This window comes from Strigops habroptila, chromosome 20 (assembly GCF_004027225.2).
Source record: "Strigops habroptila isolate Jane chromosome 20, bStrHab1.2.pri, whole genome shotgun sequence".
In the NCBI taxonomy this organism is placed as follows: domain Eukaryota; kingdom Metazoa; phylum Chordata; class Aves; order Psittaciformes; family Psittacidae; genus Strigops; species Strigops habroptila.
In genome coordinates this window covers 5,174,018-5,187,547 of record NC_044296.2, presented here as the reverse complement: position 1 = coordinate 5,187,547, position 13,530 = coordinate 5,174,018, and the positions used below count along the sequence as shown (strand labels likewise).

Sequence of the window (13,530 nt, the reverse complement as noted above, 5' to 3'; positions counted from 1 at the left end):
AGGAAGGTGTTGGCAGAGCTGCAAACCCCGGCTGACCCTGGGCAGGCCCATCGGATCCCCCCCAAACCTTGCTCACGTCCGGGTTGAGGCTCAGAAGTCCTTGGCTGGGAGTGAAACAACCCCCTGCTCCCCCAGCCCCACGGAGGGTGACACGTCCACCACCACTCGTGCTCCTGAACCGGGGCACAGCCTCACGCTGAAGAGCTGGGGGTCTCCCAGCCCTGGTGCCAGGCAGCATGTGGGGACACCAGCCCCTTTGCCCAGCCCCCAAGCACTCCCAGGACGATCCTGCACCCGCCCCGGGGCACCCCACACACACACACTGAAAGCACAGACCAAACAGCAGCACAGCCTTCCATGGTGACTGTGTATCCCCCTGTGTCAGCCTGTCCCCTCCTCTGCTGTCCTTGAGTCTCTCAGTCTCCTCGTCTCCTGTCTCCTCCTCTCACACCTCTATGTTCCCCTGCCCCACATCCCTGCTTCCCCTAGGGCCCATATTCCCTGTCTATTAATTCACATCCCAATCCCCAAATCTCCCATCCCTGTACCCTTGTATTCCCATGAGTCTGGCTGAATCCTGTGCGCCCAGAGATGATTTCCCAGCCTCTCCGAGCCCATTTTCCAGCACTTCTCTACCCTGTGAGATGTTTCATTACCTTCTGCCTACCTTTCTGTAACAACTTGTGCCTGTTATTTCTCATCCTTCACTGTGCTCCTGAGCCTGCCTCTTCTGTAACCATTAAGTTGTGGAAAAAATGGTGCTGGATCAGCCCTTGACCTTCTCTTCTCCAGGCTGGATGATGCAGTTCTCTCCTTACCTCTCCTTGTGCATCCTGTGCCTCAACCCTCTGCACGTTCTTGGTGGTTTTGCTGGACATGCTTCAGTTTGCAGACAGAAAATTCAACTGGACACAGTCCTGAGCAACCTGCTCTATCTCTGAGCAGGAACATCTCCAGTGGTCCCTCCCAAATCCAGCTCTTCCCCCATTCAAACCCTGAAGATGTGGGCTCTGAACTTCCTTCAATGCACACTGAAAAAAGCCACCAGGCTGCCAAACACCTTGTGGGCAACCTACACCTTGTCCCCCACACCAAGCTCCTCATCCCCAACCTAGAGCCAAGCACCTCTTCAGAAGCTTTGAGTCCAAACCCTTACAGATGCTCTCGGTGCGGTGCAATCCCATTCTATGCAAAAAAAACCCCTGTAGGACCCACTCGAAACTACAGGGACAACTCTCAAAAGACCAGACTGGAAATGGTCATTGTGTTCCTCAAGCTTGTGTGTGCAACGTGGACATAGAGGCAACATGACTTGTGCACAGAAATCATAGAATCCCAGCCCGGTTTGGGTTGAAGGGACCTTAAGATCATCCAGCTCCAACCCCTGCCACGGGCAGGGACACCTTCCACTAGAGCAGGTTGCTCCAAGCCCCTGTGTCCAACCTGGCCTTGAACACTGCCAGGGATGGGGCAGCCACAGCTTCTCTGGGAAAAGTCTGTGCCAGCGCCTCAGCACCCTCACAGGGAAGAGCTTCTGCCTCAGAGCTCATCTCAATCTCCTCTCTGGCAGGTTAAAGCCATTCCCCTTGTCCTGTCCCTCCAGGCCCTTGTCCAAAGCCCCTCTCCAGGTTTCCTGGAGCCCCTTTAGGCACTGGAGCTGCTCTAAGGTCTCCCCTTCAGGAGCCTTCTCTTCTCCAGGCTGCCCCAGCCCAGCTCTCTCAGCCTGGCTCCAGAGCAGAGCTGCTCCAGCCCTCGCAGCAGCTCCGGGGCCTCCTCTGGCCTCACTCAGCAGGAGCAGCAGATGCAGCTTCCTCTCCAACAGCTCCATCAGCTGTCAGCAGCTGGCCAGCACCAGATTTCTGTGACAGCTGTTGATTTAACAGCATCTTTATTCCTCGAAGCCTCATTACATACAGCATTCCAAGGACACCTTGCAGGAAAGGCTACAGTCACAGCTTGGGAGGTCCCGCCAGCCTCCAGCCCTCCTTCTTACCAATCTTCGTGAGGGCAGCAGTGATCCCAAACCCCAAACAGGCCGTGGTACCGGTGACGTAACTGTGAGCTGGAAACAACACAGCAAATCAGAAAAGATCTCTTAGGGCACAAGTACTATACAGCAGATCGTGACAGACTGTCATTTTTCTATGAGCTACTCACAGTCCCTTGACCCTCAGGAACATTGTTTGACAAGTGAAAGCAGCAAAGTGACTTTGATTTACATTTTCTCATGCTTTTAGCTTCCAATTGGAAATACCAATTTCTCCAGTCCTCTACCCCATCTCCTTACACAGGCAACCTCACATCGTGTATCTCAGTGACAAACCCAACAATCACTGTTTCCATCTCCCATCAGCTCAGCAACTAGGAAAAGTAAAGATCAATTCTATTTCATCCCAGTTCCAACTTCAGTAAATGCCTCCCACCTTTAACACAGTCTGAATGCCTACAGAAAGCAGAGCTGTACAAACATCTGCAGGGGCTCATCTAGCCTGACAGCAGCAAGACACAGCTTGTCCCTCAGATCAGGTGAAGAATTCACAAGGCAGATGTTAGAACATATCTTCCAGGTAAAATAAAGCACATTTGTTCCCAAGAAAACATGGATTTCCACAGTTCCTTCTTCCATACCCTGCATTTCAAGGTATAACTGACAGCTGTAAGAGGCAGAACTGGGCCAGCTCTGTTTTCATTGTGTCAATCAGCTTGATGTTACCTTTGGTGTCACTCTGCAGCAGGATTTATTTTAACAGACCTGTACAATGGAGCATCAACCAAACGGGCATGAAATGGAATTCAGATGACGAGATGACATCAGGATTAATTGACATTTTTCCCCTCTAGAAAGGCTTCTAAACCCAGAGAGAGCTCATTTCATTACAGGCGTTATCCACACTTACTTCTTGCCCCAAGGATAGCTCCGGAGGCACAGCCTCCTATGAAGTAGTTCAAGGGATCCTCTGGCTTCTCCCGGATCTCGGCAGTGAGGCAGGCAGTCACACCAAACACAGCTCCGAGGGTAGCTGCAAACAAGAGGTAAAACCCCCACAACTAAACAAAACAAAAATCCTCAAGAAACTGAGAGCACCCCCCAAAGCATGTTTGTGACACACACGGTGCTGTACAATGGGAGAAAAGAGGAAAACGAAGCAAGATCTGCTTTCGGTTACCCGCGGGCATCATATTCTGGCTGCTGTGGTGAGACTGAGCATCAGACAAGTCCCCTCCGGTCCCTCCTGGCACCTCCCCGGTCCAGCCGTGCAGCCCCCCCTGTGCCATCAGATCCTGCACAGGGAGGTGCAGCTCAGCCACCAGTTGGATCATGGAAGGGTTTGGGCTGGAAGAGACCTTAAAGCTGCTCCAGCTCCAACCCCTGCCACGGGCAGGGACACCTTCCACTAGAGCAGGTTGCTCCAAGCCCCTGTGTCCAACCTGGCCTTGAACACTGCCAGGGATGGGGCAGCCACAGCTTCTCTGGGCACCCTGTGCCGGTGCCTCAGCACCCTCACAGGGAAGAGCTTCTGCCTCAGAGCTCATCTCAATCTCCCCTCTGGCAGGTTAAAGCCATTCCCCTTGGCCTGTCCCCGCAGGACGGTGTCAGAGACCCTCACCCATGGTGACGGTGTCCAGCGCCGCCATCTGCACGGCGGCCAGAGCCGAGCCGGGCTGCAGCAGGATGATGCGGTACGCCGCGCCGACCAAGCCTGCAACACAGGACGGGGTCAGTGCGCGCAGCGCGGCCCCGCCCGCACCCCCCGGCCCCGGCCCCGGCCCCGGCCCTCACCGGCGGCGGCGCCCACCCGCGTGGTGAGCCAGGCGCGGCGCGGGCACTGCTCGCCCTCGGGCCCGTCCCAGTACCCCGCCATGGCGCCGCAAGGGCACGGCGGCGGCGCGGCGAGCTCTCGCGAGAGGACGGCCCCGCCGCGCCCCGCCAGCGCCGCCCTCCGAGTCCGCCCCAAGCCGGGGGGGTGCCCGCGGCTCTGCGGGACCCGGGTTCGGGTTCGGATCCCGGCGGCGCTGACCCGGGCTCCGCCGCCCGAGCGCTCCCCTGGAAAGGCTTTAGGAAGGTATCGGCGGCCCGCGCCGGCCCCGCGGGTCCTCGGGTGTTCTCAGGTGTAGGAGCTCGTGTCTGACCCAAAGCAACTCCCCGCTGGGGGAGCTCTGGTCCTTTAACGCCTCCGTGGTTGCTCTGGGGGGTGTGTTTGTCTGTGGAGCGCTGGGGTTGTTCAGCCCGGAGAAGAGGAGGCTCCGGGGAGACCTGAGAGTGGTCAGAGAATGGTTTGGGTTGAAGGGACCTTAAAGCTCCTCCAGCTCCAACCCCTGCCACGGGCAGGGACACCTTCCACTGGAGCAGGTTGCTCCAAGCCCCTGTGTCCAACCTGGCCTTGAACACTGCCAGGGATGGGGCAGCCACAGCTTCTCTGGGAAAAGTCTGTGCCAGCGCCTCAGCACCCTCACAGGGAAGAGCTTCTGCCTCAGAGCTCATCTCAATCTCCCCTCTGGCAGGTTAAAGCCATTCCCCTTGGCCTGTCCCTCCAGGCCCTTGTCCAAAGCCCCTCTCCAGGTTTCCTGGAGCCCCTTTAGGCACTGGAGCTGCTCTAAGGTCTTCCCAGACAGTTCACAGGCAACTCCTGCCCATTGGAGAATTGCTTCAAACTCTCCAGAAGAGGAGTTTTATCTTGTCTGCAGAATGGACTGCAATGAGGGAGCTACAGTCAGCATCAAAAGCATTTCCCGTGTGTACAGTGGGCTGGAAGCTCAGGGACCTGCAGCCCTTGGCCTCCAGCTGGGGCCTGACTGGTCCCTTCTGGCATCCTGAACATGAAATATAACATCACTACTTTGCTTTTCCATGGTCCCATTAGAAGCTGGAGGGAAGCTACCAGAATTCCATCAGGAATTAGTCTTTTAACATATCCCCCCCATTCAATTCATAGATAAAAGACACTCTTCCATGCCTCCCCTCCCCAGCAGCAGCAGGAGCAGTGTTCTTGGTGACAGATTCAGGGAACTCTGAATACTGTCTTTAAATGAGACACTTTTATTTACAGAATCATCTTTCAAGCTTTCCTTTGCAAGCTCCCTGTACCAGACATGTGGCAGATAGGAATTAAGACTGACTTTAAGAGTCTACTTGAGCAAGACTCCAGAGGTCAGTTTAAGCAAGTCATTGCACAGAAAACCCAAAGAACAAGGGGAGAAAAGCACACAGTGAAAAGTCAGTTTAATGAAATCTTGCTTGACAAATTATGGCAATTATCATAATTGGAATTCCTAAAACTAGAGAAGATTACGGGGAAACATGATAAATTTTTAAATATGTAACATGTTTCTAGAAAGGAAAGAAACCATTTTCTACACTCACTGGGAGAACACGAGGCCACTCAGCCTGCAGGATGGCAGCAGTACCCACGCAATGGAATTGATACCTCAGTGGCTGGGAACAGGGGAGAGACAGGACAAAGTTGGAGGGGGGGTTATTCCTGCAGGCTTCTAACAGCTTGGACATCTGTTTCCAGCCAAGGAGAGCTGAGGACTAGTTTATTTAGATCATTCCCTGCCCTTCTCTGACTTAGTGCATGGTGCACTAGGACCAGGACTACAGAAAGATGCTGGAACGGCACATTTTGTCACCTTAACGTTTGCATTTCCTGTAGGTGTAATCTTAAGTTTAGGGGTGAGTTTACTCCTGGGGTTCTAACACCACCATTCTTGCACCATTTTCCCTATCAGGTGATGTGCTCCATTTTATTACACTCTCCACTATTCCACCCCCCGTCCCCAAGAACATTGGAAGGCTGTGCCCACATCAGTCAGCAGCCAGGACACAGACTGCAGTAACTGCTGACAACACCCAGATGTTAGCAACAGACCTAAGGGCCCAGATGGAGCAGGAGGGTGGTGCAGGGGGCAGGCTGTTGTCAGGAGGCAAAACAGCTCATCCCCAACCTCCCTTCCAACCCCCCCCCCGCCCCCCAGCACAGGGAATACAACACCAGGCTTGGGGTGGTTGGTTTGCTCATTTTCTGATCCAAGTTTTAATGCAGTTTGATATGACAGTGTTACATCAATCTTTAGGAACACTGGGGCAGGATCTGGTTTTACCTGTCACCAGTTTAATAAGCCTTAAGGCAGAGATTGAAGGAAGAGTTTTGGTATGGCCTAACTACATCTTGAACAAAATCCATAGCAGTTTTGGTTGTGGTTCACAGTAATATTTCCCTCTTCACTATAAACATAGTGTAAACATGCTGTAGGTGACTGTGTACCACCACCAAACGCCATCAGGCAAGATATGCTTACTGCCACCTTCTGAGTCTTCATGCACCATCACTTTCAGTTTAGGTAAAGCACCTCAAAGTGGGACTCTGCATAGTTTGGGATCAGGAAATAACACCCATTCCCCCACAGCTAGGCTCTGCTAACCAAGACACCTTCTAATTTTCTTTATGCTGCCACCAAGCAGCTTTATGGTGTCAGGTTGTTTGAAGAGAGCAGTTTAAATCTGAGCATCAGGGTGTAAGAAGATCCAAGACCCACTATGCAGATCACTTATTTGAAAATACAGAAGTTCCCCAGCCCTTGTGATACAGACACAATTGTGTGGGTATTAAAAACCATGCTCTGCTTCTGGTGGTGAGCTGCAGGAGATGGGGTGCATCAACAGCTTTGTGCATGGTTAACAAACCCCGGAACTCTAAGGAGGAAACAACACAGTTATGCAAAAAGGCATGAGCAGACAATGCAGAGAACCCCCCAGTGCAGTGGCACAGCTCATCATCGGCCCTTTTCACCCCACAGTAATCCAAGATGTTCCTTCAATCAGGAAAAACAAAGCACCCCCCTGCCCCAACAGCTGAAGTCTCCAGCAACAGTTAACAACAGGTAACAGGCAGAAACATGACCTTGACTCCCAGTGAAGAAAAGGGTGTTGCATTAAAATAGAGGCAGAAAGGACTGTTTTCCTATTTGGATAATTTCAAAGTTGCTTTTCTGCTACAACCTGCCTTTCTTTTTCAAGGCATGCTACATTAAATGCTCCTTCCTCTTTCATTTTCATTTAAATGGTGCATTTTCAATCTCAACCTACAGAAGGAGCGAGTGAGAAATTATCTACCAGTAAACTATTTATAATGGAAATAACCTATAAATAGCCCAAATTGCTCTAAGTGACGTGGTCACTGTTTTTAGTGAGTACCAAATTCCAACTTTGCTGGACAAGAATATACCTTATGGTTTAATAACAAAATAAAGCTCAACTTTCACACAGACGGCCCAACTGGTTAGAAAACATCCAAAGCAAAAAGTGAGCTACGGTTACAGTAGGAGTACTGCAGAATTACACACAGGAAAACACATTCTTGCTTTTATTTTGGTGGAACAGAATACAATATCCTTCAGCCCAAACTATTCAAAGCTGGCAATATTACCTTTTTCTTCATGCTGCAAGACTTCAGGAAACAGAACAGGGGACAGGAAGGGTTAGAAGTTTCTATTTAAGGCCGTTAATCCAGCAAGGTATTTAAAAATGTACTCAACTTTAAGCATGAATAGTTGCATTGACTTCAGGAAGATTATTCACATGTAGGTAAATCAGGCAAGTGCTTCCATGGCTTGTTGAATCAAGCCATTATACGAGAGCTGCTTCAGAGTACGGGTTTATTCGAATGGCTGGCAGAGCTCATTACATGAGCCTGGTTGATTCTTCCAAGGGCTAAACTGCTGTTTCCTCCTCAGCTTTCCTGAAGGTGTAATCTGTTTGCCTCCTCCACTTCACTGTAGCCACAGAAACATATTATTTCCTAAGAAAAAATTGTATGCAACATCTATTATATATAGTGGCCTTAGCTCTCCCTTAAATAGGAACAGAAAAGAACAGTACAAAACAATAGTTTCACTTTCTCAACACACGAGAGCATCTTATTGAAAAACTAAAATAAAAAAAAAAAAAAAAAATGTATCACCACAATATAAACCCCCAAATAATAATAATGAAATGGGAAGAAAGAAAAGGAATTAGCAAAATCCTGCAGACTCTGAAGTCTCTTGTTACTGCGTTAAAAAAAAAAACCCTTTCCTGGTGAAGCACAACGTTTTGTTTCTCTCTGTTTACAAACCCACTAGACAGGGAACAACGGTGTCCACAGCCTACGCTGGAATTAAAAGGGGAAACAACATCATCTGCCCCATCTGCAGTCCAAAAAGAGAATGAACCCAAAAGGGCAGTCAGTGAACTGGTGAGGACACAGTTTCCCTGCAGGTGGCAGAAACTCCTAAGGGGGAGGAGGGGCTCCAAAAGCAGAATTCGAGTTGGAACCGTGTCGGAAAGTTCTATCTCGGAGGCCTGCAAGACATGGACTACTGAAGAAACAGTCAAAAGGTCCCAATGAAAAGCTGTGACAAGCTGTAATGTGCCATTTCAATTACAAGGAAGAGGGGAAATGTTTGGGGTTTTGTCGGGTTTTGTTTTGTGTTTTTTATTTTGTGTTTTCTTTTTGGCTCATCAATATGATGAGCTTTCACGTCCCAAACCACATTCAGGTAGTTTCCAAGTCTGCTTTTTTCTGTGTGGAATCTACTGATCCAGACCAAAAAACCAAACAAACAGAACAGGGATGCACAGTTCTTAAGTCCTGGAGCCTTCAACACTGCCTGAAATAACAGCTGGCCTGGGGGATCCAGAGGTGCCTGCAAGATGGTGTTCATAGCAGCCTTGCAAGCAGAGGGGCTCACGTCTGCTATGTGCTGCCAACATTCTGCCCATCACCTTCATCATTAGGACCTGAAACAAAGAAAGTTCTTTGTCATAAGAAATATCTTTTGTTTCTTGCTTTACATTAAGAGACCCCACCTGAGAAGCCCACAGAAGTCTCAGATTGAGGATTTCAAGGACAGATGAGAACTGCAGAGGTCCCCCTCTGCCTGCCTTACATCTTCCTTCTCCAGATCGAGTTCTGTCCACTACAGAATCTTATGTTCTTGACTAATCTGATTTATCTCATTTGGGGACCCCAGCAGCACCCCAGAGCCTAAAAGCTCAAGTTTTCAGCCTCTTAAATCCACCCGCTGCTTTTGGTCATATTCATTCCTTCTTTTTTTCCCCCCCTGCAGTGAATCAGGATGGAGAACTGGTCTCTGCCAAAGGCTGGATGTTCTAAGCCATAGGAAAGCAAAGCACAGATGAACTCCCAAGTCAGAAGTGCAGAAGGAAGCCTTCCTCAAACTGAGGACTAGAGCTTTTCTTAAATTATGGTCTCCTCACGTACAATGAAATTAATTACACTTTCCATGTACCTTTGTAAACCTTCCGCTTTCCAAATAGCACGCTACTACTCAAGGGTCAGTCTGAATTCTTCCTGCTGAAGATAGCCCAAGACAGTCACCTCAGGTTTTATAGAATGGTTTGGGTTGGAGGGACCTTAAAGCTCCTCCAGCCCCAACCCCTGCCACGGGCAGGGACACCTTCCACTAGAGCAGGTTGCTCCAAGCCCCTGTGTCCAACCTGGCCTTGAACACTGCCAGGGATGGGGCAGCCACAGCTCCTCTGGGCAAGCCTTGGCCATGTTGAAGGCAAAAATGCAACTCACAACCATCCCTTAAAAAAAAAACCCCCGTAAACAAAACTAGAACTACCTGAAGCACAGAGAACCTCTGCTAAATGTGCCATGGAAGCAGCGGAGGGGACTTTTTACCAGTTTAGAGAAGTAGCAAACAGTTGCATTCAAAAAGGCACCCGGTGCCCTGAGTTTTATTTCACAAACCCCTGTGAGCAGTAACAAGCCAGAAGTACATCTCTAATACAGTTACAGAGAGGACAGAGAAAAATGTATGGAAACCAGGAAGCTCTGTTCTCTTTCTTGCTTACCACTTCCAACTGATCCTGAAGGTGCAATGACATCATCATCACTGTCTTCCTCGTTTGATTGCGTTACCTCTGGCTCAGGTGCTACATTCTTCACTTCTTGCTCTTGTTCCACTCTACTCCGCAAGGCCAAGATCCGATGGTGCAATGCAGCATACAGCTGCCCTGTGTCTTTAGAGCTTGCCTACATGGGTTTAATATTCAGAAGCAAGAAAAGGTGCAAGGAATTATAAAAGAATAAATCACTGCTTATGGAATCCACACCAGTTGTGCCCAATTTCACCAGCTACTCAGTTTTCTAATGTAGGGTTTTCCACAGTAGGTCAGAATGGGTTGTGGTAGACATAGGAAGATGCTCAACAGACTGAACTGTGATGGTGAGGGTCTACTCCTCTCTGCTCAGCACCAATTCTGGCTCACATATGCAGTTGACTGTAGATCAGCTCTTTACCCAGGAGTCACACAGCTTTTCTGACACCTCCAAAGCTTATGCTAACAAGTTCTCGAATGAAGAAGTTTGTCTTGCACTGATTTTTCCACGTTTGTCATTCACTCCACTTTACATATTAGTTAATCGTAATCGAGTCAATTGTTTCACGGTGCACTGACAACATTCCAACATAAGACACAACAAGGAAACTGCCTGGACAAGCAGGCAAGTGATGATTCCAATTTATGTTGGAATTTATCTCTTTTTACACTTTCTTTTGCACTGGTCAGCTCTTCCAGAGGGAAGCATTTGTGACCACCTCTCCCAGAATTTCTCTTTCTTTACTCTCAAAGGTTAATGACCACTTTATGCCTCGAAAAGCTGACCATTTGGTGCTGTTCTCAGTTTCTGATCCCCAAATCCACTACTTCTTTAGCAACTCCTTGGTAATCAGGGTAAGTTAGAAGAGTGTGTTCAGACCTCTCAAAAAGTGTAAGTGCTCTTAGCAGGCATTAGGGAATGCCCTTCCTTTCTTACTGACTCTATCATGATCTCTCAAGTGGTTTAGTAATTGTAACTGGGGTTGCTCTTTCCCCATTTAGCAAGCACAGAAATCACTTTCACTGTCCTGCTACTGCTTGGAATACTCTGTATTAAAAGAAAATCCACGTGAAAGTGTTTTACCCTTAACTACAAATACGATGTTCTTCAGATGTTTAGTGTTTCACTTCCAGTGAGCCTCTGTACACCCACCCACCCTGCACATAGACAATGACAGCTTTCCTGTGCTACAGGTTCTGGGAGATCTAATTTTGGTTAAGCTATTCCAAGGAAATCTATGAAATGCCTATTTCCCTCGATAACAAAAATGATTTGCATTCATCTTACCCTACAGTTACAGTCTCAGAAGGCATGGAACAGATCCTGTGACTCCACGGTCAATGCTTTAAGCAATATGCCTTCCTAAACCAGCCTTTTATGTGGCATTTCTTCACAACTAGTAAAGTCTGCCAAGCCCTTTGTCTTCTGGGAGGTGGTGGTTGTAAGGAGGTGAGGGTACAAAGAAGAGTGGGAACGTTATCTCAACTCCAATTTAAGCAAGCACCAATTTTAGTAGGAAGGTTAAGATGTAAAGAAAAACCAATACTCACTGATATAAGAAAAACTTTAACGCCCTGGTCCTCTGTATCCATGGCAGTGATCCGGATGCTCTTCTCGCTGGCTTTATCGATCTGCATCTGAGCCCAGAGCTTGGTGTTTAAGATTAACCTGAGACTCCCCTGAGTCCTCATCACTAAAGCCAACGTACAAGATCAGTTAGGTGCAAAAAGACACAACAGGAAGCTCAAAACAGCCAAGATGGCTTGTTATTGTGGGACCATTTAAGTGTCTTTACAAGGAATAGCAAGGGAAAGCCCTTAAAACAAGAATCTTGTGACAAGTGTTAATCAGAAGAACACAGGCTATTGAAAATTAGCAGTCATGTCTAAAGACACTTAGCCCAAAGTCTTACATGTTAATACAAAGTTCAGTGGTTGAATCTGAGCTAACCTCAGGCTAATGCCCATTCCTGCTGGTCTGAACTGTAGTGCACTAGTCAAAGAGACTTCCCCTGCCACAAGCACCCCATCCCAAAGGGCAGAGAGCCCAGATCTGAAGAACATTACCAGAAATTTCTAGTCACAAATTGTAGTTGCTAAATGCAGCTTGCTTTTATAGACGGGAAAAAAAAAAGCAACTGGCACATGTGCTACCCTAGGAGGGATATTCCCTTGGGAAGAAAGTGTCAAATTGAAACAAGAGAAAAGGTACAAACTGCTTCTGAGTTCCTGTAGCTAAGACATAACTAAAGTAGATGCCGCTGCACGTCATGGAAACATCCTATGAAAATAGCACTGACTGTCATCCAGTACCTCATCTCCCCTGGTTCCTCTTACCCAGCCGAGACTGTAATGTTCCATCATCTGTTGAGGCCATATCATTGAGTCTCAGAAGTCCTCGACCTCTTTCCACCCAAGACTGGGAGTTTTTATCAAATACAAACAGCTTGCACTGAATCTGTAACAGAAAATAGCTCTGTAGCACAGCGGTCAATTGAAATAACATAGTTCCTACTTAGCCACCTACAGCTGGTTAAAGAGATTCAGATTTCATATTGGAATTTTAACTGTCTATAGCTGTGTAAAGCAAGGTAGTCATCCTCTCTCATGCCATCAGTTCCTCAAAATAGGTTGACTGGTTGCATAAAGTTTTATTAACAGAAGCTATAGACTCTTAAAGAATATCTGCATTCAAGAGCAAGCAACAAGGACAATTTCAGGTAAGGTACAAACTTTCACAGAGGAAACTTATTGTGATATGAGACTGGTGAAGAGTCAGTAGTCTTAAATCAGTCATTTTCCAACCCAAACCATTCTATGATAGAAGCTGTGATGGATTCAGGAGAGTATGCTTAAGATTTGGATAGCCCAAGCACTAACATGTCTTCAGAAAGAGGAAATCAAGAAACAACAAAGTAAGGCTCCGATTAATAAACATCAGAAGGTTGCATTTTAACCCAAGAAAATCCATTAGAGATAAGGGGTGGCTGAGCTGTAGGGAATCAGGTGGTGTGCATTCATCCAGATGAATCCCCATAAAGTCAAAGCTCCTCAAACATTATCATTTTCTTACCTGTAACACATTACTTTCAGCTTCCTCCCCAGTGATCACTTCGACCTTTGCTAACAAACACTTCCTTGCTGTTGCTTTAGTGTAGGCTGCTGCAGACTCTGCCAGGGACTCTGAAATATTGTTTGCTGAACAACATTTTGAAAGTTGGAGAAGGATTAGCATATTTGTAAGCTGGATAAAGGCCTCGCACAAGTACACCCGAATTTGAAGCAGTAAAGCACAGAAGACACACCTTAACAGAATATCAGAGACAGGACAGAAATTGACAGCAGAAGTTAAAGCTTGGCTTTTAAGCACAAGACACAAGGGACAGGAGAGGGAAGTTAGTGACAAATCTTGTCCCTGCAGACAGTGTTTCAAAACCTTTCCTGTCACATGGACACCTGCAGATCTGTAGGTGCTCCAGCAGTCCTGACACTGCCACAGCCCTGCAGCTGGGTCCACCCATGTCCAGCACCACTCATGTTCCACTTTTTGTTTGGCTTGTAAGCAGTTTGCTGGAGAAAAGCCAAGCTTTCCAGAAAACCTTGCCAATCTGAAGAGTCCCAACAGCCTAGAATCCAGCAAA

The 13,530-nt window shown here is 48.0% G+C and overlaps 2 protein-coding genes across 9 annotated transcripts in view; both read right to left on the bottom strand.

Annotated features, from left to right (window-relative positions):
• Window positions 1–1,871: 1,871 nt before the first annotated feature.
• NDUFA11 (NADH:ubiquinone oxidoreductase subunit A11) lies at window positions 1,872–3,950 on the bottom strand. Its single transcript, XM_030509302.1, has 4 exons — window positions 3,782–3,950; window positions 3,609–3,701; window positions 2,898–3,020; window positions 1,872–2,062 (listed from the first exon to the last, which is right to left on the bottom strand). Exons 1-4 carry the CDS (start codon window positions 3,861–3,863, stop codon window positions 1,950–1,952), a joined length of 411 nt encoding a protein of 136 aa, XP_030365162.1. The 5' UTR covers window positions 3,864–3,950; the 3' UTR covers window positions 1,872–1,949.
• A 2,057-nt stretch (window positions 3,951–6,007) lies between these two features.
• RANBP3 (RAN binding protein 3) overlaps window positions 6,008–13,530 on the bottom strand; it is a 30,362-nt gene continuing 22,839 nt past the window's right edge. For 6 of the 8 annotated variants that reach the window (XM_030509293.1, XM_030509296.1, XM_030509298.1 and 3 more), the window contains 5 exons: window positions 12,963–13,087; window positions 12,227–12,347; window positions 11,441–11,583; window positions 9,863–10,043; window positions 6,008–8,779 (listed from right to left, as the gene is read on the bottom strand). In XM_030509293.1, coding sequence (XP_030365153.1) covers window positions 8,736–8,779; window positions 9,863–10,043; window positions 11,441–11,583; window positions 12,227–12,347; window positions 12,963–13,087 — 614 coding nt within the window. In that variant the 3' untranslated portion in view covers window positions 6,008–8,735. Of the gene's footprint in view, window positions 8,780–9,862; window positions 10,044–10,064; window positions 10,388–11,422; window positions 11,584–12,226; window positions 12,348–12,962; window positions 13,088–13,530 lie in introns of those variants that run through there. The other 2 variants (XM_030509295.1, XM_030509297.1) reach the window with 2 other exon arrangements.

Bases quoted from the DNA above. Each gene is read 5' to 3' on its own strand.
- NDUFA11 (XM_030509302.1), bottom strand. From the start codon at position 3,863: ATGGCGGGGTACTGGGACGGGCCCGAGGGCGAGCAGTGCCCGCGCCGC. The intron at 3,702-3,781 runs GTGAGGGCCGGG...CCTGTGTTGCAG, and splicing joins GCGGGTGGGCGCCGCCGCCG to GCTTGGTCGGCGCGGCGTAC. The intron at 3,021-3,608 runs GTGAGGGTCTCT...TCTTGTTTGCAG, and splicing joins GCTGGACACCGTCACCATGG to CTACCCTCGGAGCTGTGTTT.